This window comes from Acanthochromis polyacanthus, chromosome 17 (genome assembly GCF_021347895.1).
Source record: "Acanthochromis polyacanthus isolate Apoly-LR-REF ecotype Palm Island chromosome 17, KAUST_Apoly_ChrSc, whole genome shotgun sequence".
In the NCBI taxonomy this organism is placed as follows: domain Eukaryota; kingdom Metazoa; phylum Chordata; class Actinopteri; family Pomacentridae; genus Acanthochromis; species Acanthochromis polyacanthus.
In genome coordinates, this window is record NC_067129.1 from 19,380,735 (window position 1) to 19,408,181 (window position 27,447).

The window sequence follows — 27,447 nt, forward strand, 5'->3', positions numbered from 1 at the left end:
TACAATTGCCATCTCCTACCTCTCACTACCTTCCATTCCCTTTAATTCATTTGCTTGACAGAACACTCTTAAAGGATTATAATGATAAAAAGTCCTTTCAACTCATGTGTCACTCCCTCATTTATAGTTCTTGAATACTGCTACTCAAAAAGTGAGTTTAAAGCTGGAGATGTACAAAAAATTTCACACATCCTCCTACGGTAGCTAACTTTAAATATCAACGTTGGCTTGAGCTTGGCAGCGTGCATAAATCACCTGTCATCATCCTCTGCCAGAGCCACCTTCTCAAAGTGAATGTGGAGCCGTTGGCCTTCCGGGGCCTCCAGGACCCAGTGACAAGTCAGATTGTTGCTGTAGTTGCCAGGGAAACCGGGAGAGACGATGCGACCATAGGTGGCATTTTTTATCATTCCCCCACAGGAAGCTATATGAGAAGAAAGGGTGAGAGAAGAGAGGAAGGGGACAAAGAGTTGGAGGGTAAAACTAGATGAGAAAAGTAATGACACCACCTGTGGTAGGAGGGTTTCAGAGAAAAGTCCCTGGCTGAACAAAGATTGCATCAATATCCAGTGGACTGTGGCTGGGCTACACAGGGCGGCTCTCCTGGATCTAAGAGTGTCTGATTATTTGCGAGGAGAACAGCAAAAACGGCAGCAGTAACACTATCAGTTCAGAGCAGCTGCAGGCAGGCATAGTGAAAAGGCTGGAAGAGGCAGATGAGCTTTTACCAGCAGGAGAAGGATAGTCATGTGGCCCAGTTCTAATTAAGGCAGCCAGGTCCAATGGCCTTGTTTTGCCCCGTCTCCAAAGAATAGCTCCCTGTGCTGCTAATCACATGCAAACACACTCATTTGGCCTCTGAGTGTGACTAATCAACTCAGTGGGAGATAAACTAGTGAAAGCGTTCGTTAATCAAAATCACCTGTTTTGTCAAGAAAAGTGGAAGAGAAAAACTTGCTTCATTAAAATTATTTTTTTTTTTAAATTTCTACAATTTTCACCTGTTTCACTGTAGAAACTGCATTTGTGATAGCAGTATAAAACCAAACAAAATTAGCCCACATCCAAACTGAGCCCACAACCTATATTTATAAAGATTTTAATTGCAGTCTGAGCTGTTACGAGCCGTTTGCTCCCGTGGTTTTAATGAGTAGACAGAGATCCAGGTTCTTACCCACACATCGAGGTTCTTTCCCGCTCCAGTAAGGTGTGGTTGCGTTGCGGCACGTGAGCATTTTGGGGCCTTGCAGCTTATATCCAGTGAAACAACGGAAGTACGCTTCCCCACCAGCATGGAGGTGCGTCACTGAAACCTCTCCACCGGCAGGCTCTTTGGGAAATGCACAGCTCAGCACAAAGGCTGTAAAGAAAAGGAAGGAAAAACTGAGAAAAACAAAAGGGCTACTATAATGAATTACAGTGCAACATTATATTTGTCAGTGTTATTTCTGGCAGCTCTCGGGCATCATCTGTGACTGTCATGTAGTGTACTGTAAAAATGGATATCCAGTGAGTTATTTGGAGGAAGAGAAATGAGCTAATTTACCTTTTGTCAGTAAAATGTATTAAATGAAATGATTTTTCCTGTGGTTTGTGCTGTTATTATGCACAATATGTTGCATAGATTGGAGAGTGTTAAAAAACTGAACGTATGCAATTACACTGGACTCAGTTATTTAATCTGATCATTCTGAGTTGTGTAATTACAGTGCAAATAAACCACCTGTACAGATGATGACAGCACTGATGAAACCCTTCATCAACAGACGTTTGGTCCAGAGTAGTTTGTCATTTTATTTTATGCTTCTGTGCCAGTGACAGCCATAGCAGGAGGGGTCATGTTTCTCCATTGGTGGCCGTGATACAATTTCTTTAAATTTCACAGAAAAAGTCACAGACTCCTAAACCGCTCAAATGTTGGAGGTCAAAGGTTGCTGTTCCATCATTCAAGAATTCATACAGCAGTTGAGACAAAACTTTCCATAAATGTGCAATAGAATAAAATAATGAAGTGATTTCACTTTACGTCTAAAAGGTCAAAGATCACCGTGACACCATCATTTTCTGAAATAACTTTTCTGTCCATTATTCAACACTCGGGAGGACTGTGACCATATTTCATATATGTTCACAATCCTGAGTTTGTGACGCTAATCTTGGTTGCCCACCTTGAACCTAAATTGATTTTATAGATCCTCTGTGCTGCTGGGTTGAAATTGTCTGGGTGAACCATTCCCTTTTTCAGAATTTGTAGCTTCTTAGCAGCAACTTCCATATTCCAAGCATTGTCTACTGTCATGGTTACAACTTTGCATTATGTCAGAATCAGCTTTATTAGCCAAATGGGATTCTTGTTTTTTTTTTTGTTTCTTTCAGTGAACTTCAAACTGCATAGTGTATATACTGGAGTCTGGACAGCCATGAACATAAGCTGCAACTGGATCGGTTGGTGGAGGCATACAACTATGACATGCTGGTTTAAAATCAAGTTTTAAGATGCAAATTTCCCAAGGCTCAATGTTTTATTTTTCCGTACACAATTCAGCCCTAGACAAAAGTCCAATTCTGGCCAAAAATGCCAACAGTGTTAACTGGCTCCACAACATAATCCTCTGTGTCCTGCATTGTGTATAACCCCTGCTGTTTTGCCTCATTGTTGACCATGTTGTCTCTGCTCCAAACCACTGCTGAACACCCATACATATTTAGTTATAAACTGGGAGGGGGAGGATTGTTTTCTCCGTTATTTGCGCAAATAAATCAGCTGAAATGTTTCGGCTATCTGTTTCCGTCTTTCTCAAACACACACAATCACACACAATTAGACTTTGAAAGTTGACTTTGTTTGCATACACTCCATCTATTAATTGCAGTTTTGCCAGGACATGCAGTATGTGAATGTGCAGACATGTTTGTATCACTACAGTAATTAACATCACTGTGTGGTTCAGTGGAGAGCCACTGCAAATACTTTGACAAATAGAAGTATTGTTGGCCAGTTGAACGTCGTAGTGGGTCTGATAGCTGCAGGAGGAATAGCGTCTGTAGTGGTTGTCAAAGAGTTGCGATTGCAGCAGGGTAAGATCAATGTTCCAGGACTTGCTTTGCATTGTTGTCCTGTCCCTGTTTTTAAATAAATGGTGCAGGATGGGATGGAGTTCACATGGATAATGAAGTAAGCTAACCAAGTCTTTAATGGAAGCTATTAAACAACCTTCCCTTCCTGTCTAATAACCACACTGTTCTACCTCATTAGTGCAGGCAATTTAATGACCAGACTAAAACTTTTAAACTTCTGGAAACGTGTGAACAACAGAACAAGCAACATAATTGGACCCACTTTGGCTTGCACTGTAATAGCAGTATGATTGTGCAGCCGCAAAAATTGCAGAAACCTTTTATCGCGCTTCAGCTTTACTGAAAACTTCCAATCTGCATGTCATGTTTCAGCCTAATGGAGTGGATGCAAAAGACTAAACGAGTGCTAATAGGAGACGAAAACAACAAAGAAAAGGGCAGCTGGAGGACCTGTCAGTGTTGAAATCCTATTCCCAGCCTTAAAAGCAATTATGATAATAATCGAGCACAGGCCATGTAGTGTAAACACCTTAATCTACTTATGTTAATATGATTAAGGTTCTTTGGTGTTTACAGAATTAAGATGTGGGCTTCCACACTTTTCAGCTGCATCACTGAAGGGAGGAGGGCTGGTTCGAGTCCGTCTACAAAAATATACTATATTGTCTCGTAATAAGCTTTAGCTGCCTGATTCGTATTCGGTGGAACTGCATCATAAGTCACTGCTAGTTGCACTTCTACTTGTCTCACATCATTAAAAAATACTGGAGATTGAAAGTCATAATGCACTAAGATCCATGTAGATCTAATCCAAATCGTCTTGAATACGAGCTCCAACATTTTGAATAGCTACCAACGCAAGTCTCCCATTATAAGAGCTAAGAGACTGCCCTTTTAACTTCATAAGGTCATGCAGAAAGCAAAAGCAGAGGCTTGACAGACAAGGTTGTTGGTCCATGTGCAGAGAGGCTGAGCAAGTGGTGGTTAAACAGCACAAAAAGATCAGACTATGTGCAGCAGTTTGGATTTGAAAAGCTTTCATTCCAGCCAGTCGGTTGTAGATGAAAAACAACACTTTAGTGACTTTTTCCTACCATTACCTTGAAGCTGAATTGTCTGTGTGGAAAAGTGTCATCCTATCAATCTTTAAACTTCAACTCAGGGGAAAATAGCCCTTAATGCATAATGGCCATAAAGGTTTGTGAGACTACAGACTTATGTTTTTTTCTTTTACACAAGCTAGTTTTGCCGTAACGAAACAGCCCTTTCTTTTGCAGTAAATCAGTGAGCCACAGGGATGAGGTACACTGCCCCTGGGTCATCCATTCCATTCATAGTTTATCACTAGCTCCAATGAACCTAGTTATTGCCATTATCATAGCAGCATTTACATCCCTATTGAGCAGGCAGTGGGAGAGCCAGAGGCAAAAATTGTGGAGCCAATTCCTGAAGTATTAAATTACGTGCTGCCTCCATTCCAGTAGATGTGGTGCTGGGCCATAAAGTCTGATTGTTTTGCCATTAGAAATAATAGATCCACAGCGCAGACAGCCAGGAAGATTAGCTGATGGTACTGTAGAGCCACGGGAAACAGATGTGGAGCTTATGTCTTTAGTTATTGTTTTCTTGTAGAGGAAAGGAAATAGTCGCACCAGTCAAACTCAGGTGAACCCTCAGCAGTGCCAGAAGTACGGACCTGCATTTCAAGCTTTAAATTTTACAGGGGGGAAAAAAAGTTGAGGGAAAATGTCACAAGAGTGTTTATTTGCTGCTGAACAGTGTGTGTGTCTGAGGTGTGATATATTTTCGAAGCATTTTTCTCACTACTATCCAATATGTCAGTGATTCCAGTAACAAATAAAGGGGATATGATGCATCACAACAACAGTTTCAATGTTTAGGTGAGGGCATCACAGGTTAAAACCAAGATATTACAGACCAAAAATACCTTCTGTGCTATAAAATATTGTCACTTTTATTGGGGAATATTGTTTCAAAATGTGTCCCCTTACAAAGATTAGAATGAACAAAAAAAACAACAGCTGAAAGCCTTTGGGATTTAAATGGCACCATTTGTTTTTTGCATATATCTTGTCACAACCAGAATACAATCATGATGCATCTGAACATAGGCTAAATGTTTTTTTTTCCACTTTATTTTAGTCATTTTACATTTCACAGAAGTTCAAAAGGAACGTGTCCTGTCTTCCTTTCTTCCTTTCTCTTACTCTCTTATCTATGCATGAGGAATGGGTTTGTTATGCCATTTTTGAATATAAAGTATTTCTGTTTATTTCACTTCTTGCCCTCTTTTCACCTATAGGAAAGTCTGATATTTTCTGTCAACGAAATGGAACCAAGAATGTGTATTTTGGGTCCAATAATGAGTTAGTTTCTTCAGCCCTCTGCCAACAATTGCTTTAGATCAGCATTCGGAAATCAGCTGTATGCACATTTTTCATTTTCCTGCCGAGTACTTCAAATTGAGAATGCTTCCCTTCAGCCAGTAATGGACACATGTTGTTGACTAGGGCACAATAGATGAGCCGAGGAAGCCAGTAATAGTAGGCTGCTCAGTGTATTTGGGAAAAAACAAATAAAATGTATTTCAATTTAGGTCTAATAAACTGTTGCAGTGTTGTATGTGTTGCCTGAATCCCTCCAGGTGGAGAGCTGGAATAGGATCAAATTTGGCAAGGTGAGGGCAGGAGATAATGAAATGGGGTGACAGAAAACAGAACACAAATAATGAATGCAGTGTAGATTGTTATTCTATTTAATAGCAGTACATTTGGAGAACATTATCCATTGTGTGTTACACTGGCATTTAGAGTTAAATGTGTTTCCACGGAGAGCAAATTATGTGCCGATGACTAGTCATCTATAGAAAGTTATTGTTTTGCTGTACAGACATAGCAGCACTTCCTCAGTTAGCAGACCACTTGTGGGAGAGAGTGGCTGTCACTGTATCTGTATCTTGTCCTGGCTGAGCATCAAAGCATTACCTTTTACAGAAAGATCAATAGTGTTGTCTCTGAGAAAGTGATTCAGTTGTAGAGAGCTGGACCATAGTTCTGCTGTGATATGGCCTATTGATATTTATGTGGTTGGGTTAAAAACTCGATTTTTAATGGTCATTTACTCAATAAAGGCTATTAAAGAGAAATAACTTTGGACCGGAGGCGGAATCTCATCAGTGCTGCTCAGAACTTGTGGCGACTGGTGGATCGCTGCCAGGGGATGGGGTTCTCGGGCCACCTTGCTTGTCATTGCAGCTTATTAGTTGAAGCCAATCAATACTTCCTGTAAAACATCACTGCCATAGGCAAGGCCATTGATTGTACTCCATTTATATATACTTCACAAAATCCTGAGACGACAATTCAAGCTCACTTGTTGACATCAAGAGGTGAAATATGAGGGCATTTATTTCATCTGAATAACAAACAGGACGTTGTGATTAAATTCCACAATAAGCTAAGCTCAGCTGGGAGTGAAATGGGCCTTGGGTTCTCCACATTTTCATGTGCTGTGTTGCATTTAGTCAGTCGACCCTGAAATTCTCATTCTAAACATAATCCTTTTTAAATAAATGGAAGCATTCCTTGACCCTGCTGGTAAAAACATAAGATTACAGCTTGCAGTGATGGAGTTCCACTTTTTGCCAAACAGTTCGTTTGCATGCCAGTGATGTAATTAACCCATCAATATGCTTTCAGAAAAGCTGCAGAGGTTTAATTTCTCTGGTCCATATTTAGTTTGCTATTACAGTGGTTTCGAGTGAAGGATCCTCTTAAAAATACTTGTATGAATGCAGCACACTAATTCTGTTGTTGGGAGTGCAAATGCAACCGCTACTTACTACAAAAAAAAAGAAGCAAGAATATTATATCTACAAGAAACAGGAATATCTGAGTCAGTACTGAAATGACTTTTAACAGAATTTTGTAGAGAATAAGTGCTTAAAGTAATTTGAAAAATGCATATTATTTGAGTTTTTTCCAATCTTCTTGTCTATAGGGATAGATAGGGATAAGGACATAGAATAGGACTGGTAGGCTTCCATTCATACCCCCACTCCCCTACTTCCCACTGTCTTAACACAAACAGTGAAAGACACCTTTATTCATGTTCCAAGGGCCAGGCACACTGCTGATGTTATAGAGGCATCCATCAGTCTGCCATCGCAGGCTGAGCTAACGCTGTAACAGATATTAATTACCCCGAGCTGAGATGCATCTCTCCACAGTTCTGTCTCCTTCTCCACGCTTGTCCAATCACATTTCTCACAGCCCATTATAAAGGACAAGGGGATACGGTGCTTACCAAGCAGAGGAACACAAATTGAAATATCTTCTGTGTCTCCAATATGTCCAGTTTTCAAGAAATCTGCTCATTGCATCCTCTCTCACCAGTGTATCTGAATTTGTCTTGTCAACTTCCAAACTAAATGGGTTGTTTGGTGGATGACTAATGGTACACATGTGATTGGATTTATATGCCAAATTATGGGCAGGACTAACAATAATTGTTTATGTGGAGGCGCTTTATCGGTACATAACAAATTATATCATTATATGCCCAGGAAGACTGACTCTGAACAATCTATTCTGTATATTTCGGTGCCCTTGGTCAGATATCTACTGGCACCTCTGTAAGGAAAGACCTTCAAAGTTAAATGATTTTGCCACATTGGAGTTAGATTTATCTTCAGCTATGATATGGTACATAACAAAGCTGGTTATTCTTATCTTTGTATCCTTCTGTCATGACTGAAATAGTTTGTGAAGAACTGTACAACTATGATATATGTATATTAAGTATGCTTTCCAGTCCAAGGTATAGGCACTACCAGTGTCTGACTGTCCTCATCATGTTTAATTGTTCAATATTTATTTAAATTTAGTAGTAGAGGTTGTGTTTGGTGACTCTGTGGTTTACCTACTCACGAAACAGCATGTTATTAGACTGCAACTGACCATTTTCCCAAGCTGACATAAGAGCAAACATCAAGCTTATATGTCCATTATCTGTAGCTTTCGGTCATATGTCTGTGTCTAGATAAGCTCAGGTCATTCTTTGTGGAATTTCAGGGCGTACTGTTTTTTATTATTACATACTTTCTTGTACTCATTAACAAACAGATGCCTGAGGTGCACCTGGCACGAGTATCATCGAGGCTATAATCATATTAAGATATGATGCTTGCATGGAACATTAGGAAGCACTTAGTTATTCATGTTCCTTACAAAGTGGTTTGGGTAACGATGTGTGGGTCACAAAATGCGCAGCAGCCAGCTGTTTGAATTCATGACATGACAACGAGCATCAGCATCCCACTGGGGACACTGTGTGGGGGAAATCCTCCCAGCATCATGTGAACGTAAACAGTGTCCATCTATCATCTATACATCTGTCCATAATCTACAACCTGCAAAAACATTTAACACGATTATACTGGAGATTTACTGCAATGAAAACAGGAGAGGTGAAGGAGAAAAGTACACGTATTGATGTGCACAATATATTTCAACTATTTGTCACCGCCCGCTTCCAGCTATGCATCACCCTGTATGATCCACGCTGACCCCTTTGCTGTCATCTTTCAGCCTGACCACACAGTGACATTCATACATCAGACAGCGATGGGCTGATTTATCTCACATCAGCGCCGCTCTTTCGACGGTCCCTTTCATTTTCTGGCTGATGAAAGTGCCACAGTAATGTGGTGGAATGAATGTTTTGTCCACCAGCTTCCACCATCAGCTCAAATCGATGGGGCATGTAATTGGTGGCCACTTTGTGTGATTGCTAAGATAAACAGACATTGTTATGGACATAGAAGATCAATGTCACGCACAAAGCAAGCCAGGGAGAGGGAGGAAATTATGGACCATCATATTCACCAATAACATAGAGTAACTGTTTCTGCTGACAGGGTTTGCCACTGCCACACACCCATCACTGTACGATTTGGCCACGTTTAGTGATTTATTTATTTTTTATAGATTTAATCTATGCAGTGGCAAATGGAACCCAGCGCTCATAAAACTAGGTTGAATGACTATGAAAAATGAAAATGGAAAAAAACCTGTACACATCGTTGGCTATGTATTTTTATAGCTGTGAATTAAGTAGGGTAACAAGAAATGTTTTGGAATAGAACATTTTCTAAGAAATTAGACCTGTGTTAGTACTATTTTACTTTTTTTACCCTCAGAGTTTTTGCTTGGTGATTATTGCAACATGATAAGTAGCAAAGAACCCTTGGTCGCTTGCATGTCTGTAAACAAAAGTTATTTCACAAGTCAAATGACATCAACTCCTGGTTTCTTGGCCAACACAGCTGAATCTAGTATTGGACAGAACCACGGTGTCTGATGAGAGCTGTTGGCATGTAGAGACTAGTTAAAATTAGAGTTTTAACAATAAGTCACTGCCATATTGAACAACCTGAGCAGTTGCTGGAGCGATCAGTTTGAATAATGTGGCTACAAATGTACCTTGGCAGTGGCTCACCTTGATAATGCAGCAGGAGGAGTCCCGAGTTGTGACGCTGGTCACTACGAAAACGGATGGAGATCTGGTTGCTCCAGCTGCGCAGTACAAGGCCCCTCATCAAGACTGTCTCATTGGCAAGGATGACGGGTTCTTGACCTCCTGTATCCTCCACTGTGACTTGCTCCCCCTCCAACACACTCACATTTAGCACCTAAAAAAAGAAACCATAAGGTTAAACACAATCCTTTACTGCTGCACCGACATGTCATACTGACTGACTGACCCTTTGCAAGAGGAAAATAATCATCACGCAGAGTGCATCATTTATTTTTAGTATATGTATCCATCCTCACTATTTTCCCTTTGGAATTACACAACAAAAAAGTCTCATTGCACACAAAGCTGGTGATTGTTGACTTACAGTATTGGCCTTCAGTTCACACCAGATGGGATCTTAATTCGGCAGCAGCACTTTATGTGTTTCCGTTTAAAGCCAAGTTGAGTTTAATAATGTTGATCTGAAAAATTGGGTCACCTGCTGTGTTACTTTTGCTCAGTCGTCTACCAACTCGGTAACAAAGGAATATGTTTGGTTTTGTCATTTCTTTGTAGAGCTGCTGCTAGATTGTAAAACCTGTCTGGGTCATTCCGCTCGTGTTTTGTTGCACGACTGATTCATCCTCTTTGTGTGCTCTCCTTGTGCCTGTAAGCAACTCTGTCAGCAGCCCTCAACAGGTCTGAACAGCATCTGCAGCTAAATCTGGTGAAGAAATCTCAAGAGTACTGCATGTAGTTAAACTGTCTGGATAATGGAGTGCTGACACCTTTTGGAGCACATCTGATTCACTCCCTGAAGAACTGAATGTTAATCCAACAGCAGGTCACAGTTATTATTATGTATGATAAAAGAAAAGGCTTTCACCTTGTGTTTGCAGCTTTGGGGTTTGTCTTCTTCCTTATATAGTTTGTTTGGTGATTGCGGGTGTATCACACTAAATGGAGCAACAAAACTTTCAGTAACACATTAATCATTGTCTTTTCGGTTGATATGGTTGTTAGCGAACAGTTTCTTATTTGCACATCTAGCAGTTATGGGAGGCCTGTCTTTCCATTTCTAAACAAGCAAACTGCATTCCCAGTTAAATTTTGAGGGTGTCACAAATGCATTTCTAATCAACATAACTTGCCAATTACTGGATTTGCTAATCATATTTTACAGTAGATGGTGCAGAACCTGTCATCTTGGAAAAACAGAAAATGCAAGAGAAGCCTCAGATATGTTGGTGAAGTGTGTAGTTTAGACTAAACCAAGATATTTTTTTCCAACTTCACCAAGTAGTTTTGGCACTTTGATGCAACCAAGCTTGTCCTTAATGCTGTGAATGGTGACTTCTAACCTAAAGCGTGACATGCTTGTTAACCTAACCAAGTGGTTTTGATGGCTAAACTCAACCACAGAGTGAGTGAAAATAAAAGTAAAAGCAATTGATAATGGTCCAACACTAGACACAAAGCTTAGTCTCCTCTGTGAAAGTCTTGTGTTGGACTTATGACACCATTACTCTAGTCGAAGCGTTTCCTATAATGTCATGCTGTGACCTCACTGGGAGAAAATGCATTTCTTTCAAAACGTTATAAAGAATACAGTTTAGTTGGGAACCAGAGCAGGTTATGGAGCAAAATTATCATTTGTCTTAAGTGATGTTTCAGGCCACCAGGCAAATGTAAGTCCAATATTTTCTTTCCTTTTAGCTCAGTGTTTTACCAACCTCTGAGGGAAATGTCTGGCATTTTAGCTGCTGAATGTTCTACTATGTTCCCCAGTGTTGCAAACCATTCTGTTTGTCTTTTGGTTCTGTGCAAGTAGAGCAGGCTAGAGTGGGGTTCTTTTCTGTGAAAACAGCTGCCTGCAGTAAAAAAAAAAAAAAAAGAAAGAAAGAGAGAAAGAAAGAAAGCACTCTGAGCTCTGAGAGTGAACCCAAACAAAAAATTTTGGGCCAGGCAGCTGGACAATGAGCTGAAACATGCTATAAAGCAATCTGCACTGATGAAAGACAGAAGTAGAGAAAAAAATATGTGAAACACCTCTATAACACTGTTCACAGCTCAGTGAATCCGATTATTTAAAACCAACTTTCGTCCAGATGCGAAATGAGCCAAATCCCTGTCTTGAAAGACAAGTGCCCCATCAGAGCTAATTCAGCCACATCTATTTCGAGCTTGTAGTGGAATTCATGACATGATCTGAAAGCTAATTCTGTCACAGGTAGCGGGCTCAGGTCTCAGGTATGCCATGAGGCAGAAAAAGGGTTGTCCTCCATAGGCTGGTGTCCCTGAGGTAATATGTGTGCAGGAGTGTTAGTGCAGCAGCCTGGAAAAGCTGAGACAGTGGGCAGGATGAGCAGTATTCACAACGGTGGCAGCAAAATAAATTTGGTCACGTAGACTAACTGTCACTCAGTCAAACAGGAGCTGGCAATGAGTGCCGAGAGGCTAATGGACACTGCGAGACTGAGCTTAGAGGTGACTTTTTCTGGAATGATCCAAGAGATCAGCCACGGATTGATTTGATGTTTTTTTTTTACTACCCGAATTAAACACAACCCTACTCTGGAGGTTTGCTGATAAACTGAGAACACAAAGAGCAGACAAACGGCACATCAAATAGTCAAAAAGCAGATATCATTATGTTTTGTATGTATCATGGAATGATTTGTGTATGTTTTTACACAAAAATTTTTTTTATAATTGCAGCTTAGGTTTTGTAGTTGTTGCACGAGCCTCAAAAAGCAGCATTACAGAGAGTAATAAAGGATTGTCACATGATTTTAGAATCCCAGATTCTCTATTCCTCAAGGGTAATGGCAATGACAAAGCCTTAGGCGCAGTTCTTTTTTTTCCACTCTTGCCTTTTTTTTTTTCTCTCAGAGTTAATATGGAGGGCTTGGCTGTTTTGCAAATCAGGTTACTTCAGCTACTTGCTTGCCATATAACTTCATAATTCCCCCCACAGTACAGCACAGTAATTCTCCTTCAATTTAACATTCACACTCTGTGACTGAAATGCAGGCAAAGTGGAAGTGCAATTTACTCTGACGAATTTGGAAAATTAGAGCCTTGGAGAATCGAATTTGAATTATGTAATTGTTAATTGGGTTGTAATTGATCGTTAACTCCTTCCATCCTGGAGATTCCAGTAGCAGGACCGGGTTTTATTCATGAAAACACATCCATCATTGTTTTCGTAGCTTCCCAAATGTGTCGTGTACTGCAATGAATAAAATTCATGCAGCATTTGTTTGTGCTTCATTTTTATGGCATTATATTTAGTAGAGTTGCAGATGAGAATTTTTAGGACATCAGTGTCTGCTGGCTCATTATTATAAGGCTGATATTGAGTTTTTGAAATCTCACTCTTGCCTGGAGATAAGGATAATGAGACTTATTGTATTTCAAACTTCTCCCAAGTGGCTCTCATCCAAAGACCCCAAGGTTGTTCATTCTTGCCTGACATTTTTTCGACTGTTACTGACTTTATTATTTTGCAGGTAAAAATGTCAAAATGCTCTGGGCGCAGGGTGTTAATTGGTTGAATTGCAGACTTTTTTTTTTAGAAGTCCCTTAAATTTAAAATATACATGTGCAAAGTGCATTTTGTTATTTTATTCTAAAATTAAGCCTGTAGTGTAACACATGTATAAGCATGGTTAAACATGTATTTTAATGGATTTTACATTTTAGTTATTTTTATTTTTTTTTATTTTACAAAATCTATTTAAGGATTCAGATGAAATAAGAAAACAATCTGCATCTATAATTTCTTTCATCTCTCAATTTCCATCTGAAATTTTTACCCTTTCAGTGATGTGTTTCTGTTACCTCCCCCGTCAGGTACTGTAAAGCAGGTGGTCGATGAGAAATCCTGCTATTCCACCGTGGTTCATACATATTTCAGTCAACTCTCTAAAAAAAAAATCATGCTAGGAATCAAATGGCCTTCTCGCCAAAGCTCCAACTGAATCGCAGCGAATCAATTCATGCTCTCCTACAGCCAGTAGCTCTCTGCTATGAGTTTTTATTTCAAAAATAATACAAGTATTAAAGTGGTAATACATAACAAAACATTAGCCGCACCCATCTGAAACCACATTTACTTTTTGTTTATTAACATTATCTAAACTAGTTGAAGTTTCTTTTTTCCCCAGATGTTACTGCCTCTTTGTTCATATGTAGATTCTCAGTTGGAATTCTTTATGTCAGGCATAGATTCATCCACAATTTTTTTTAAGACACTTTTGGTCCCCAGATATTATCTTTTAAGAATGTATACCAGTCATGGTTGAATCCATTAGAATTAAACAACGTCCAGGCAGCCGTCATGTTCTCTTTGCAGTGCTGTGCACATGCTATATGTGCAACAGGACAAGTCTTGTATCACTTAATATTTTTGCTTGAATTAATGATTTTAAATGTGGTTTTGAAATATTAGTTACTGTTCCATTAAGTACAACCCATTTCAATAGCATGCTAGGCTATCTGTCAAAAAACATTAGACCAGCTTCTAGAAGTCAAAACATTTTTGTCCATTCACGTTTTGCTTTAATTGCTTGATGTCCAGCTGTCATTTAAATTGTCCAGGCCTTCATTTTTACTCCACCATGGAACGCGGCGGAGTTATGTGATGACTGCCATACATTTGTCTTTCTGTAAATCCGTCTGTCTGTGCACAACATTACAGGACCACCTGATTAGATTTGGCCAGTGATGCGGCTTATAGTCTAGATCCATGGATTTGTTAAAGATTTGATTGATATGACAACAAGTGAACGCTACGTCAGCTGCCTGTTGACGATCACATGATTGCGATCCCGCTACAAATCCACTGGGACTTATCCAATGGAAATGATACAAGGAATAGTTGATTAAATTGTGGGGTGTTTGAGAGTCCCATCAATTCCCGCCGCCCGCTACATATTTAGGTCACGCGATTCGGCATCAGTACATAACATACACATGCATAACAGATGCCTGTGCCCAGCGCAATGTCATTTTTTATTGAACATTTCATCTATCAAAACTGTCTGAGCAGCTCTGGCAAAGTACTGTGCTCTCTGAGTGCTTTTCTTGTTTTCTGCTTGGACAGCAGTGGTGCAGTGGTGTCTATCACAGCTCCCTCCACTGGTTCCAAGGAATATACAAACATGTAACTGTTTTATCCAAATTATATTGTCTCCTTTCTTAGTTTTTGCAATGATAAAAAATAACCTTAACTACAAATTTCCAAAGCATTAAACGCACCCAAAATATCACTGATTTTATATCTTAGTAAGCTGCCACCATGAAACAATCTTAGTAGCAATTACAAAAAAGGCGATCAAACAATCATATATTGATGAGTAATTTACAATAAAAGCAGTAATTCTGCATGCAAATCAGCCCTATTCAGTTCCAATAACAGGAACAAAGAAAGTACAAAAAAGACACTTTTTTGGAAACATAAAAATGAGGCACAGTGGGGAAAGTAAAACATCCCCTCAAGATGAGGAAACGGTGGTGAAGAGAGGGAAACAACATCTAATGTAGAGAAAGGTCAGATTTCCAAAGTTTAAAAAAAATAGCAGGACAATCTGAGCTGCAAGACAGGCAGGCAGCCTCTGTCATCAAAACACAACACACCTTTTTTTGTAATTTTTAAAAAGAGTAGCATTAATATCTCACAGAGTAAACAGAAAGTCAAAGCTTGCCGTTCCACCAGCTGACATTATTGCCCAAACTTACAAGGAAGCCTCTACTAACTCCAGCGGCAATCGAACATGTCTGCATGTAGATATATTATTCGTTGTCGTGGTATATGAGGAGGGAATAGCTAATATGTGTAGCATAATACGCTTTTCTTTTCATGTGTATTCAAAATTATTGCTGCTGTTTGTCTTGTTGAGGTGTTCGTGACAGTTACTGTGAACTGCTGCTGATTCAAAAAATGAATGATGATGAGTCTGGGATGTGTTTCGAACCATTAAAGAAACAATAATAAATGAAAAAAAGATTGCTTGCTGTATTTAAGATTTAGTTCAAAATGGAATACACCCCTTGAACTGCAAATTAAAAAGTATCCTGTGGAGTTTCCCAGAAAACAAGCACGTCCCGTTTACACTCGGGGTTACTCATCAAAATGAATATTGTGATGCATCTTAATCAATATAAGGACAAAATAGTGCTATTATCCCTGCCTATATTACCCAGCTCTATCTCTTACATGCTTGTGTATCCCTTCAGATCAATGGATGGGGCTCTGCTGGGCGTTCCAAGGTCTCAGTTAGTAACTGAAGATGTCAGAGAGAGTCTCTAGACTCTGCCCATTGAGATCCAACAGGCTACATCTCTAACTTCTTTTCAATGACCTCATAAAAGATTCTGTGTTCAGACTTTGCTTTTTTATTACAAAAATAAATAAAATGCCTTGACTTGACTCAGTTTTACCTCTTCACCTTTTCTGTTTTGTGTCTTCATCTACTTTAAAAGAGCTTATTCCCTTTTTCTTGGAGAGCTATTTGTAGCTCTGCTAAAAAAAAAAGTAGGGCTTCACAAAATGACTATTTAGGATATGCATAAACACATTACGACCTGTCCAGGGTGTCCCCTCCCTTCGCCCGAGTCAGCAGGGATAGGCTCCAGCAACCCCCGTGACCCTAGTGAGGATAAAGCAGTGTATAGAGAATGGATGGATAGATAAACACATTAAGATCAGACACTTTGAAACAGTTATTTATTTTTGTTCTATACCTGTGATTAATGGAAAGATACATTTTTTTATAACAAGTATGTAAGGCTTTTATTGTTGTTACATATTTATACAGACTTTCATCTGAATGTAGATAAAAATGACAAAACTACAAATGTTACGTGATTAACAAATGAAAGTTTTACAGTACTGGTATTGTATATCCATCTGTTAAGCACCTGATTAGTTAGATAGTAACTGTTTAGTGTCCACCTCGTGTCTGGTATGCAGATACTACAACAGCTTATCGTTTTCAGTGAGCTCGACCAGATTGTGAATCTGTGCCCACTTGGTTTACATATAGCAGGGAGGCTTATGAAGGATAGGTGAGCAGATAGTGGACAGTGAACATTTGGACTGATAGATAGTTCAGCCCCAGAGGGCCCTATCATCTGTCATCCACCCTGGGACCTGTCACTGCAGCCAGCAACAGCTGTCCTGCCTCAATTATGAATCATTGGCCATGTCAGGAGACATCAGACTACCTTATCTTCGGTAGTGCTGCAGCCAAATGCCCTGAGGGACTTCTTTCTCACTCTCTCTCTCTCTCACACACACACACACACACACGTATGTGTGTGCATGTATGTACACACACAGGCATGTTCCTCTGCGCTGTAATGAGAGCAGCCTTATTGTAAGTCCGAGCTTGAATCTCTGCCTCAGCAGACACATTTGTGGGACAGGGATTTGGCTGACCAAGCACACTTCTGCACCAACCACAACATTATCAGTGGATGCCATCTATACAGTATGCTGTTCCATTTTCAGAATAGGGTTGAGAGAAGAAATAATATCTGTTTAGTCCAGCTCACGGAAAAAAAAAGCACTAAACAACGGAGGAAATTATAAGACTGTCCTCGGAGTAGCTGCTCTTTCACTTCAAGCGTTCTGTTTTCCCAAGCACTGTTCCAATAATTGTTTTTTTCCTGAGACTTAATCAAAATGAGAGGACTTGAGGAGAGAAGGTCATCTTTCTCCTCTAGCCACTGTCTTTTCAATCAAACCACTGTAATGAACACACCATCCTGCAAGGCCACAGTACAATTGACAGGCCTAGAACGCCACTCGGAATACAAACGATGAAAGAAAGTAGCTCAAAATAATGCTTCACAGCATTTGCAGGATTGAATACCTTGATCTTGCAGCGTTAGTCACGACCTTTGTCGAACAGATAGCTTCCAGTGAGATGCAGTGTTGAACTATGAGAGTGAACAGTGAGCAGAGGCGAAGATCCATCTTATCACATCCAAACAGAAAGCCGCCTGCATAGTGTTTTATCTGTGGCTGGAGTTGCCACCGATAGCATACAGTTAGCCCCACATAAGGGATAAACAAAATAATCTGTATCTTGCAATTAGTGAGTTACTGTTTACTTTGGAATAAATAAATAAGTAAAAATGCAGTTTAGAAAAGAGACAAATATTTGTCCTGGGGATTTAAAATACATAATCTGTCAACCAAATCAGACTTTTTACATATGGCATGCAATTTTTATTCATCTGTCTGCAAGTACTGTACACAGGATGAGTTAACTGTCCACAGAGATTGGCTCTCGCTGATATTTTATTGTTGAAACCATCTGGTGGTGCTCTGCAATGAACATTTACTCTGACTCACAGGAGCTATTGCTGATGCAGGAATGAGCAGTATGTAATCAAAATGATACCACTATACATGGAAATTAAATGACCCTGCTACTGGGGGCAATAAATCAACAGCCACTGGACTCGGCAGCTGCAGTGTCATCATTACTATGATGAAACCCACTGGCTTATACAGTGGAACATACTGGTAATGCACCTACCTCACTGCCCCACTATCTCCGGCTTATTTGAATAATCTTGGTACACCACATCCAGTTGGTGTTTTTGTGTAAATCCATACAAAACAAAAGCTCTTCCTGTGCTCATTATATGAAATATGCTATCTTAATTGAACATTCACCTCTATATAAAACAGCCAAGACCGACTCCTGTTTGCCCTGCTGTCTAAAACAATGGATTCTTACCAATCAGCAAAAGCCGAATGTTAATGAGGACGTGCTGGAGCCAGCAGCTCGATACAATACTAACTTGTACATTGTTCCTATTTGAGCTGGTTCATTTTATGCTCCTGACCCCAAGCAAAAAAAAAAAACACAAAAAAAACCACAAAAACTATATTGACCATCTTCTCAAATATTTTATATTTTTCTTCCAGACACGAGACACTTACAGGAAAGCAGACATGAAAACCTTTAGAATCAGAAGTCGTTTCATTAGCTGCTTTCTGATAAATCAGCCTCACTTTCAGAGGTGCCTCTTGGGCCTTGACAGCTCAGTTTGTTTGCTGCAGTGTGCAGTTTATGCATAGATTTAAATTCATGCATTACTGATTACTCCTCGTATTTTCCAGCATGCATCTTTACTCTCCCATCCTCGTCATGACACTGAAAGAATTGGAGAGAAGCGAACCTTCTGCCAGATAGACTTCTCCTTTTATGACAGCTAGCTGGGTGGAGGAGCAATTAGTGTCACCTGAAAGCATTCCTCTTGGGATGGCTAGACCCCATGAAAACTCATCTCGGCAAAGCCCTGACACCCTAAAAAGCTCATCAAGATCAAACTGGCCTTCTTTATGTCCTGGCTTACTCGCCCACGGCACAGCATGATGAAGGTTTCCTTTTGCCTCATCTCAAGTTGATTAAAGGCAGCAAGCCTGTCTTGGCTTCCATTACTCAGTCAGGCTCAGTTTCTCTGCGACACATCTGCTGCGTCCTGCGTTGTTTGAGCTGCCGGGGAACCGAGTCCAGAGCGTTCTACCTTGTTAAAACACGGCTTTTTGTAAGTCAGAGTTGAGAAACAAGAATTACATTCACCATTGCATTTAAAATAGAAACTTTTGCTTTTGCAAAGACTTGTTTTCACTGGAAATTTCATAATACTTTCTTGTGGCCTCTTTCATCTGATGAGAGCTCCAGTGGTCACACCAGCAAAAACCAATCTGATTCCTTCCCTCATCAGCCAACCTCAGTCAGGGTCAATGCCGTGTGCATTTTGCTTCTGTTGTAAGAAATACTGGAATTAAAATAAGAGTGCAAGGATCAATACAGCAATTCACCCAGCACTGAGAGGGGGCTGTGTGTCAAGTATTGGTGCCGCTTATTAACATGACTATTGATTGGAGTCAGACGAGCATGGTCGCAGAGGCAGCATCAAATACCAATCGTTAACCCTCAAGTCAGGGTTAGCTATAAACACTTGGCATGCTCTGTAACATCTCAATCCTCAAAGGGGCATTTCATTGATGATCCTCCTCGGCACCTCAAGTGTAATTCCTCAGCACGTTGAGCCCTGAGCTCATTAGGAGTTTGGTTCTCAGGTTGTGTTTGTTTGAAACAATATTCACTCATATGGGAATGAAAAACTGTAATTTTCCCCACTGAGACTCAAAGCCTCTGTTTCATATTTATAAAGTTTAATTAACGAAAGAAACAACAGCAAAAAAAACTTGGTGATATTTTACAGTTAAAACTTTTAGGCTTTACCCTAACTGTGCCAATCAATAAATAAGAAAAAATGACTTCCATTTCCATTTTATTTTAATTAAATCAATTAATTGAAAGGCATATTTTTATGTAATCTATTATCCTTCTGATTAGCTTACGTCTAATTGAAATCCCAATATCACGTTTGACTTGTTTGAACCGACATAATCACGAGAATAGAATTAAAAGCCCTAATGAGAAAAAGCTGCAACATCAAGTCAAGCCAGAGTCATGCTAATGTGTTCCTGTGTTCTGTTAATTTATTCCAAGGTTCACTGCAATAATTTGAACCAACTGAGGCAGGGTTGAAGAGCGAGACAAATAGAAAAAGCAATAAATGAGAGTGAGATGGAGAAAAAAGAAAAGTAAGGGGGGAAAAAAGTGAAGCGTCGGATGAGGGAAGGAGAAGAAAAAAATTAAATACACAGTATTAATCTCAAAATCCCTCTCTACCATCTTTTTGAATGATGCTGCTTTAAGCCTGTCAGCAAGTGGAAACACAACTGTAATCAGACAGTGGGGGAAATGTTGCCATGTCTAGGCTTCTAACTGTAGAAACGTATTAAGCAGTGCGTCTCACACAATACTGGTTTTAGCGAGAGTGCAGGATGCGGTATGAACTAGAGCTGGGAGAGCCTGTGCAAATAGGAACTCCTTGAGACGCGGACAGGTAGATCAGTGCGGAGGGAGACAGAGAAATCAGAGCAGGACAGATGGTCTGGAAAGAGCTGATAGCTAGCTAACCCACTGGATTTATTTGATCAAATAAAAAAAAGCTTCAAAACAGATTTTAAGCACTTTAATGCCACAGCCCAGCTCTGGAAAACCTCCATCTGTCCTCCACTGAAACCTTATTGCAAAAGTGACTGTGATGAAAACGAGGAGATAGAATAGAAATAAGATGTGTATTTCCACAGTGGAAACCTTGATCAGGCCAACTGACTTGGTAGACTGTCCCACATTTGCAAGAATAAGATCTGCAACGCAGCAAGGCTAATCCATGTAAATATCTCTAAGATTATAATTAATGATCCAAGAACGAATGAAACAGCAGTTTTTACATGATCATAAAATAGCCATGAACTATATGAACTGAGCGACTATTTTTATTAATATTAATTAATCACTCCAAAACCCAGCTTAAGCGAATGCTAATGCCAGTCCTTTATAATTTTATATTTAAACCTTTATTCACAGTTTCAGGGACACGGAAAATGATGGAAGTGAACCCTGAAATAAACCCTTCTCCCTGTAATATAGTAACCTGCTCTGGCTTTAAAGCTATTCATCACTGCTAACCTTTATATAATGGCTGAAAATGTCGGAAAAATCGATACTTTATATCTTATACTTACAGCTGACGGCTAGCAAAATCTGCTATGCTGCACATATTTTGCATTCTATAAAATACTCACTAAATGCAGAGCACATTAAAGTGCAACGCCTTTTAAAAAATCCTTAGAGTGTTTATTACACCTGTTAGTTTATCTTTGTGTTGAAAGTTGTGTTATATCAGCACCCAGAATGTTTGTACAATTATTCTGCAAATAAATCGTAATGTGGTCAGAATCACCAGATGGGGCAATACATTATATGCTGTTAGCTGTGGCAGTGGGGCTGAGCAGTCAGGCTGAGGGCAGTAAATTCTCCTGATACATTTTTCATCCTCCCTCTCTCACAAGCTGCCAGACTGCTGAAAGGAGTATTGACTAAATACAGAAAAGGTCTGATCTTGTTTATTTATTCTCCACCAATCTCTGTGATATTTTTGAATGCCGCTCGAATTCAGAGGGGTCTGCGAGTCCTGGAAATGACGCTGCACCTGTTTATTGTATGAACGCATTGTGCATCCCGAAACCATAGGTGTACAAGTTCAACTTTTTTATTTTTTTAATGGTCTCCGCATCTGTCCTTCAGGGTGTTTCTTTCATCTAATTTCCCTGCTTTACCCTTGCAAACTCCTCCTGTGTCTGCTATAATGACTCCCCGTCTTCCATAACGAAGGCCGACTGCCAAAACAGCCGTTCCTACAGCTCCTCCACTCTAAAGTGTAGAATATTCAGTCGGTGTTAATGGTTGGCATAGTAAATTGTATCAATACCCAGACAATCCAAATGAACACAGAGCTTTCAACCCAGGTGGGGTTTATTGTTGTGTGTCTCTAACAGAACGCAGAAAAAAAATGTTCACAAACCAACGAATCATCCATAATCCGACCAGAGAGAGGACGGGGAAGGTGTGACTTTGCCAGCTTTCCTCCAGAGATCATTGTGTGATTATGACAAATAAGCTCATCACAAAAAGTGGCAGGGATTTATTCTCGAGAATAACAGGTAATTTCCTTCTTTTTTCTCTCATGTGCATACTATTAAAGGATTAGTACCTTCAAAATTACACCTAAAATGTGATGAAATGCAGAATTCTTGAAGTCATTCAAGGAAATTATGTTATGTAGTGAAGCAGCTGCTGTTAGAAATTCTATCTTTTCAACAACCAGACTACAGTCGCATTTATCCCGTCGCTCCCTACTTGCAGAAATGGGAAATGCAGCAGCTCATTGACCACTGTTAGCTCTTACTCTCAGAAAGTTGGTGAAAGTGTAGCTGCATTGCAGCAAATGAGACGACAGCTGAATGTGTGCGCCTGTCCACACAGATGAATAAGGAGGTTATAAAATGGAAATAATAGCAAAAATTTATCCAAATGTAAAAACAATCAAAATGTGAAGTAAATATTGTTCTGGTTGCATAACATTGTCTGCTCCTCCACATGTCTATTTCAGGGTCATCTTGATGCGTTTAAACCCTTGAAATCTGAACAGCCACCAGGAAAAAGGCGTGACACACTGCTGATCAGAAGGCATGACACATACTTGATTTCAATTCATATCTCTCCATCTTCAGTCACTTCGTGTGTTCCCAAGGAACAGACACCTTGGCTCCTCATTCTCTTCAGCCCTGCCAAGCAATTGTCTACATAGTTTGCCATCAGATCGCTATCGGTTTAGCTGTAGGAGGGAGGGAGACAGTGGCCCCCATCTGTTCACATGCCACTGCTGAAACACATGGCTGCCTCCTGTTTCTTTATCAGGACCCAGTTGATGTGTGAGTATAAAATGTCTATATGCTTTCCCTTTATAGCTTTGAAGTTTTAGAGTCCCCAAAGAAATTTTCTGCCAAATGCACTGGAGAAATTGTGAAAGCCGAGCTGATAGATCAAATGGGTTTGAGAGTATGCATGCACATGTGCAGGTAAGTGTGCGTCTGCTTATAAGAGGTTCACGATTTACTTAAGTTACCCAGAGGAAGCTTTTGGAGAGAAGCACACTCTCAAACATATACTCCGTCAAGACTTATCTTAGCCCTCCAGAGGCAGCAAGACAAAGCTTGCACATTTTAAAGTCTCCGGTGGTAAATGAGGCATTTCAGGAATTGCAAATGCCAGGGAACACACACACTGACAGTTAATTTTTATAACCTTTTGTGAAAAGACTTACCAAGCAAACATTCAACCTGAAACAGACCCCGTCACTTGTGCCCTCATCCACCTACTCATCCCAGTAATTCACTGCCTGTCTATCTCTATCAACCCACACAGGACCAGCAAATACTGTTACAGCTGAAACTAAACCAAAAATACGTCAGTACTCTTCACTGTTAGAATAAACCCCTTTGTTGCAACATAATGTTATTTTAAGAAGAGTTCTTTTTCTCATGAAGCATCATAGAGCACAGTTCAGGAAAATGACTACAATCAGTATTTCAGATTAACAATGAGTCATGATTTTTCGGTTGCTCGAGCAAACGCACAGACAATTATGCACCTCCTTCCAGCTTCATTGGGCTTTATGGCTTTTTCAGCTAATTGTTTTGGTCTAACAGCCTGCAAGTTCACAATTTTGGTTCAGTTTCTTCCTTCTTGACAGTTTTATTTCCAGACGGGTATTTTCAGTCAAAGAAACAAAAGCTCAGGAAAACCACTGTTCGCCACCTGCCCAACATCTACCAAGAAAAACAGTTAGCGACCAGCTGGTGAACACAGTGGAGCGTTCAGATTGTTCTTTCAAAAACAAAGTAAGTAAATATTGGATTATCAAAACCCTAAATCTATGCCAATGTTCCTGAAAGGAGTTGAACCTCAGTGTTGTGTTTACACCTTGTTTTACCTTCTCAACACTTTGCCAGTTAATGCAGATTCAGTTTGGAATTTTACCAACAAGACACTTAATCAGAGAGCACAGTTTCAAATTATCAGCACTGACCTGAACCTCGATGCCATATCCCAGGTAGACAGTAATCAAGTAGGTACACTCCACTCCAGAGTCAAGATGCTGTAGGATTTCGATGTTACCCTCAGGGTCAGTGAAATTCAGACTGCACGGCTCTGTGGGAGACAGTAAAATGACAAGTGATTCCCTTCTTCCCAGACCACTGATCTCTCTGACAGCCCACCTGTGTCTCCGTGGCCCCGTAACCCTCTAACTATCTCTGCAAATATCCTCTCCGACACTGCTCATCTGGGTCTTCAGCCCTCTGTGGCCAGTGGAAAGGACAGGTAGGACACATCAGGAAAAATCAGATTGTTTTTGACACATGAGCAACTCTGTTATCCCCGGTGGTGAGATGAGAAGCCACGTGCAGACTGCAAAATGAACAGAAGTGTGATGTTGATGACATGATTCCTAATTCTCTCATCCTCTGGGATGTATGCGCTAAATCATAGGGGGGTTGATGCACTCAATTCTGGATCTTTATTTGGGAAAAAGTTATCTGATGTTGACGCCATTTCGTGCACAAAGTCATTTGAAGAGTCTGTGTGGTACAGTGCATCTTTGAAAGTATGAGGAAGTGACGATGTTGCCTACCTGATGTTTGCATGGTGGTGATAGTGGTAGTTGTGATGACGCTTGTGGATGTCGTTGTGGTACCTTCTTCTCGTGACGCTGAAGTTTGCTTGGGAAGGAGATGATCAGGACCGGTTTTATTTTTTTGTGCTGTTTCTCTACCTTCCCCTTTCTCCATCCTCATTGAGGAGGGTGCAAGGGTGGCATCTACGGGAAAAGTACTCCAGCTTCGAGGCTGACTGTCCCGTGAGGATAAGGGAGTCGCTGGGTTGCTCTCACTGCCCGAACCTCTATTTTGTGGTGTCACTTGAGTGGTGAGGGAGTCTGTTGTTGGCTCTACTCTGGTCTTCTCCTTAGATGACTTCTTTTGAGGGAGAGACATGGGCGATGCTGGTGTTGTGGGAGGAAATGTGATCAGTGGAGAGGTGGCTGCTACGGTGGCGGTAGTGGCGACGTCTGAGAAGGCCGGGGCATCCTCATGGGGCACGAGTTGAGTGACAGGGTCTCCCGCATTTGGAGCCGAGACAGAGCCTGGCATGGTGGGATAGCCAGCCACAGAGCCATCCTTCCGAAAAAAATGCTGGTCTCCCTGGAAGTTCCGTGTAAGCAGGTGTTCGTGAAGCAGCAGGCCCCTGAGGAAAGGCTGGTGGTTGGGGACGTTCATCGGTGAGACAGTGGTGACCGAACGGACTTCGCTTTCTGTGTCCTGTGTTGGCAAGTGTGTGAAGAGATCCCTGTCTGGTTCCAGCGTCCTTTTTCCAATTCTGTTACTTTCCTTCGAACCTGAAAGTAGAAGAAAAAAAATGCAGCATAGTAATATTAAGCAAAATATTACAGTCCAGTGAACTACAAAGCAACATACAGTCTACGAGAGCAGTACATCTTTTTGACAGTTTCATTATAGAATCATCAACTCTCCCAGCCTATAATCTACCAAAATTATGCCTAATGAGGTGAGAGCCCGTCTTCCTGTATAATTTTTCCACACATACTTCGTTGCTATTTTAATCAGTTCACTATGCGTGTGGTGTGTGCGCTTATGTGCGGCTTTAGAAGAAAGAATGACGGCTTAGTATTATCTTTTAAACTATTCATCTTAGAGACTTTAATAATAGGAAACCCGTCAAATGGGTTAACATATACCAACCAGCCGCAATGTTAAAACTACCTGCCTAATGTTGTGTAGGTTCCTAAAGCCACCAAAACAGTTCTGAACCTTTGAGGTCTGGACTCTACAAGACCTCTGAAGATGTCCAGTATTATCAGGCACCAATAAATTAGCAGCCTACCTTCAAAGTCCTGTAAGATGTGAGGTGTGGCTTTCATGTTTTTTTCATGCAAATGTAATCTGAGATCAGGGGAATCTGGAGGGCAAGTCACACTTTGAACTCTTTGTCATGTTCTTCAGACCTTTCTTGACTATTGCTTGCAGTATGGCAGGGAGCATAATCCTTCTGAAAGAGGCCATTGCTATCAGGGAATACCATCGCCACAAAGAGGTGTTTGTGGACTGCTGCACTGTTTAGGTAGGTGGTACATGGACAGAGGTCAGCGTGGGCACTCTGACCAGCTGCCTGATACACAAGCCCATATGCGGCAAGCTGTGATACACTGTGTTCTGGTTGTGAGCAATTTGTGTTACAGTAGCTCTTCTGTGGGATCAGATCACATAGGCCAGGCTTCACCCCCTACGCACACTGAAGAGCCTTGGGCTCTCATGACCTTGACACTGATTCACCAGTTATCCTTCCTTAGACCACTTAAGGTCTAAGGAAGGATAACTTCCTTCTCACTAGTCTTACTTGCACATACCACATTGTCATTTTCAGTGTGAAAGGTTGCTGCCCAGAGGATGTTGTTGTTTCATGTATTGAGGAAAAGAGTAACACGGAGATAGATGAAAGGAAGGACAAAGCTGCCTGAAACGAGTGGCCAATGGCAGATAAATAAGTGCATCACACATCCAATGAGTAGGTAGGTACCAACCACTGCATGCTGGGAACACCCCATAAGACCTGTTGTTTTGGACATGCTCTGACACAGACATCTCAATTTGGCTCTTTTTCAAGATGCTCATCTCCTTACACTGTCTAGTTGTCCTGCTTCCAAAACAGTAACCTTAAGAACAGGCTGCCTAATACATCCCACCACTTTACAAGTGCCACTGTAATGAAATAATCATTGTTACATCTTTCACCTTGAAGGAATTTTTTGTTGTGGTGGCTAAGCAATGTATAAATTACCACAAATGTGCAGTGCACATGGTACTGTATAAAAGTAGAATGTAACACCATTTATAGTTTCTCTTATGCTAAAGGCCGAAGTCTTTTTTAAGCACCTGACATGTTGCGTTTTACAATTTAATTGACCAACAAGGACATTCTTTTAAAGGTTTTGTACCTAATTAATATTGACAGTGGTGAGTCACAGCAGAAACCTCGTATATCAAAGACAAATTCCACAATCACACCCTGCAGGCTGTGAAATCTCAGGGCAGAGCAACACTGAGTAGAAATAGCCTGCTTACTTACTTGATAAAAATGTTTAAAAGCACATATTTTTCTAAGACCTCATTTTGCAGTCTGGTATTCTCTTTCCCTTTTTCAAACCTGGTCACACATAACCCAAATATGGAAAAGTACTTAACTAACAAGTAGTCCATTAATCCCAAAATAAAATAAAAATGAATGGATGAATTTGCGGATGCGAAATTAA

General features: G+C 40.4%; 1 protein-coding gene across 3 annotated transcripts in view; it reads right to left on the reverse strand.

Moving 5' to 3' along the window:
* The window catches only part of LOC110961032 (seizure protein 6 homolog), a 94,456-nt gene that overhangs the window by 16,251 nt on the left and 50,758 nt on the right, over positions 1–27,447 (reverse strand). For all 3 annotated transcript variants that reach the window (XM_022208483.2, XM_051937301.1, XM_022208482.2), the window contains exons 2-6: positions 24,754–25,515; positions 24,151–24,272; positions 9,598–9,790; positions 1,175–1,360; positions 256–424 (exon numbers count right to left, since the gene is read on the reverse strand). In XM_022208483.2, the coding sequence (XP_022064175.1) occupies positions 256–424; positions 1,175–1,360; positions 9,598–9,790; positions 24,151–24,272; positions 24,754–25,515 (1,432 nt within the window). The remainder of the gene's footprint in view (positions 1–255; positions 425–1,174; positions 1,361–9,597; positions 9,791–24,150; positions 24,273–24,753; positions 25,516–27,447) is intronic.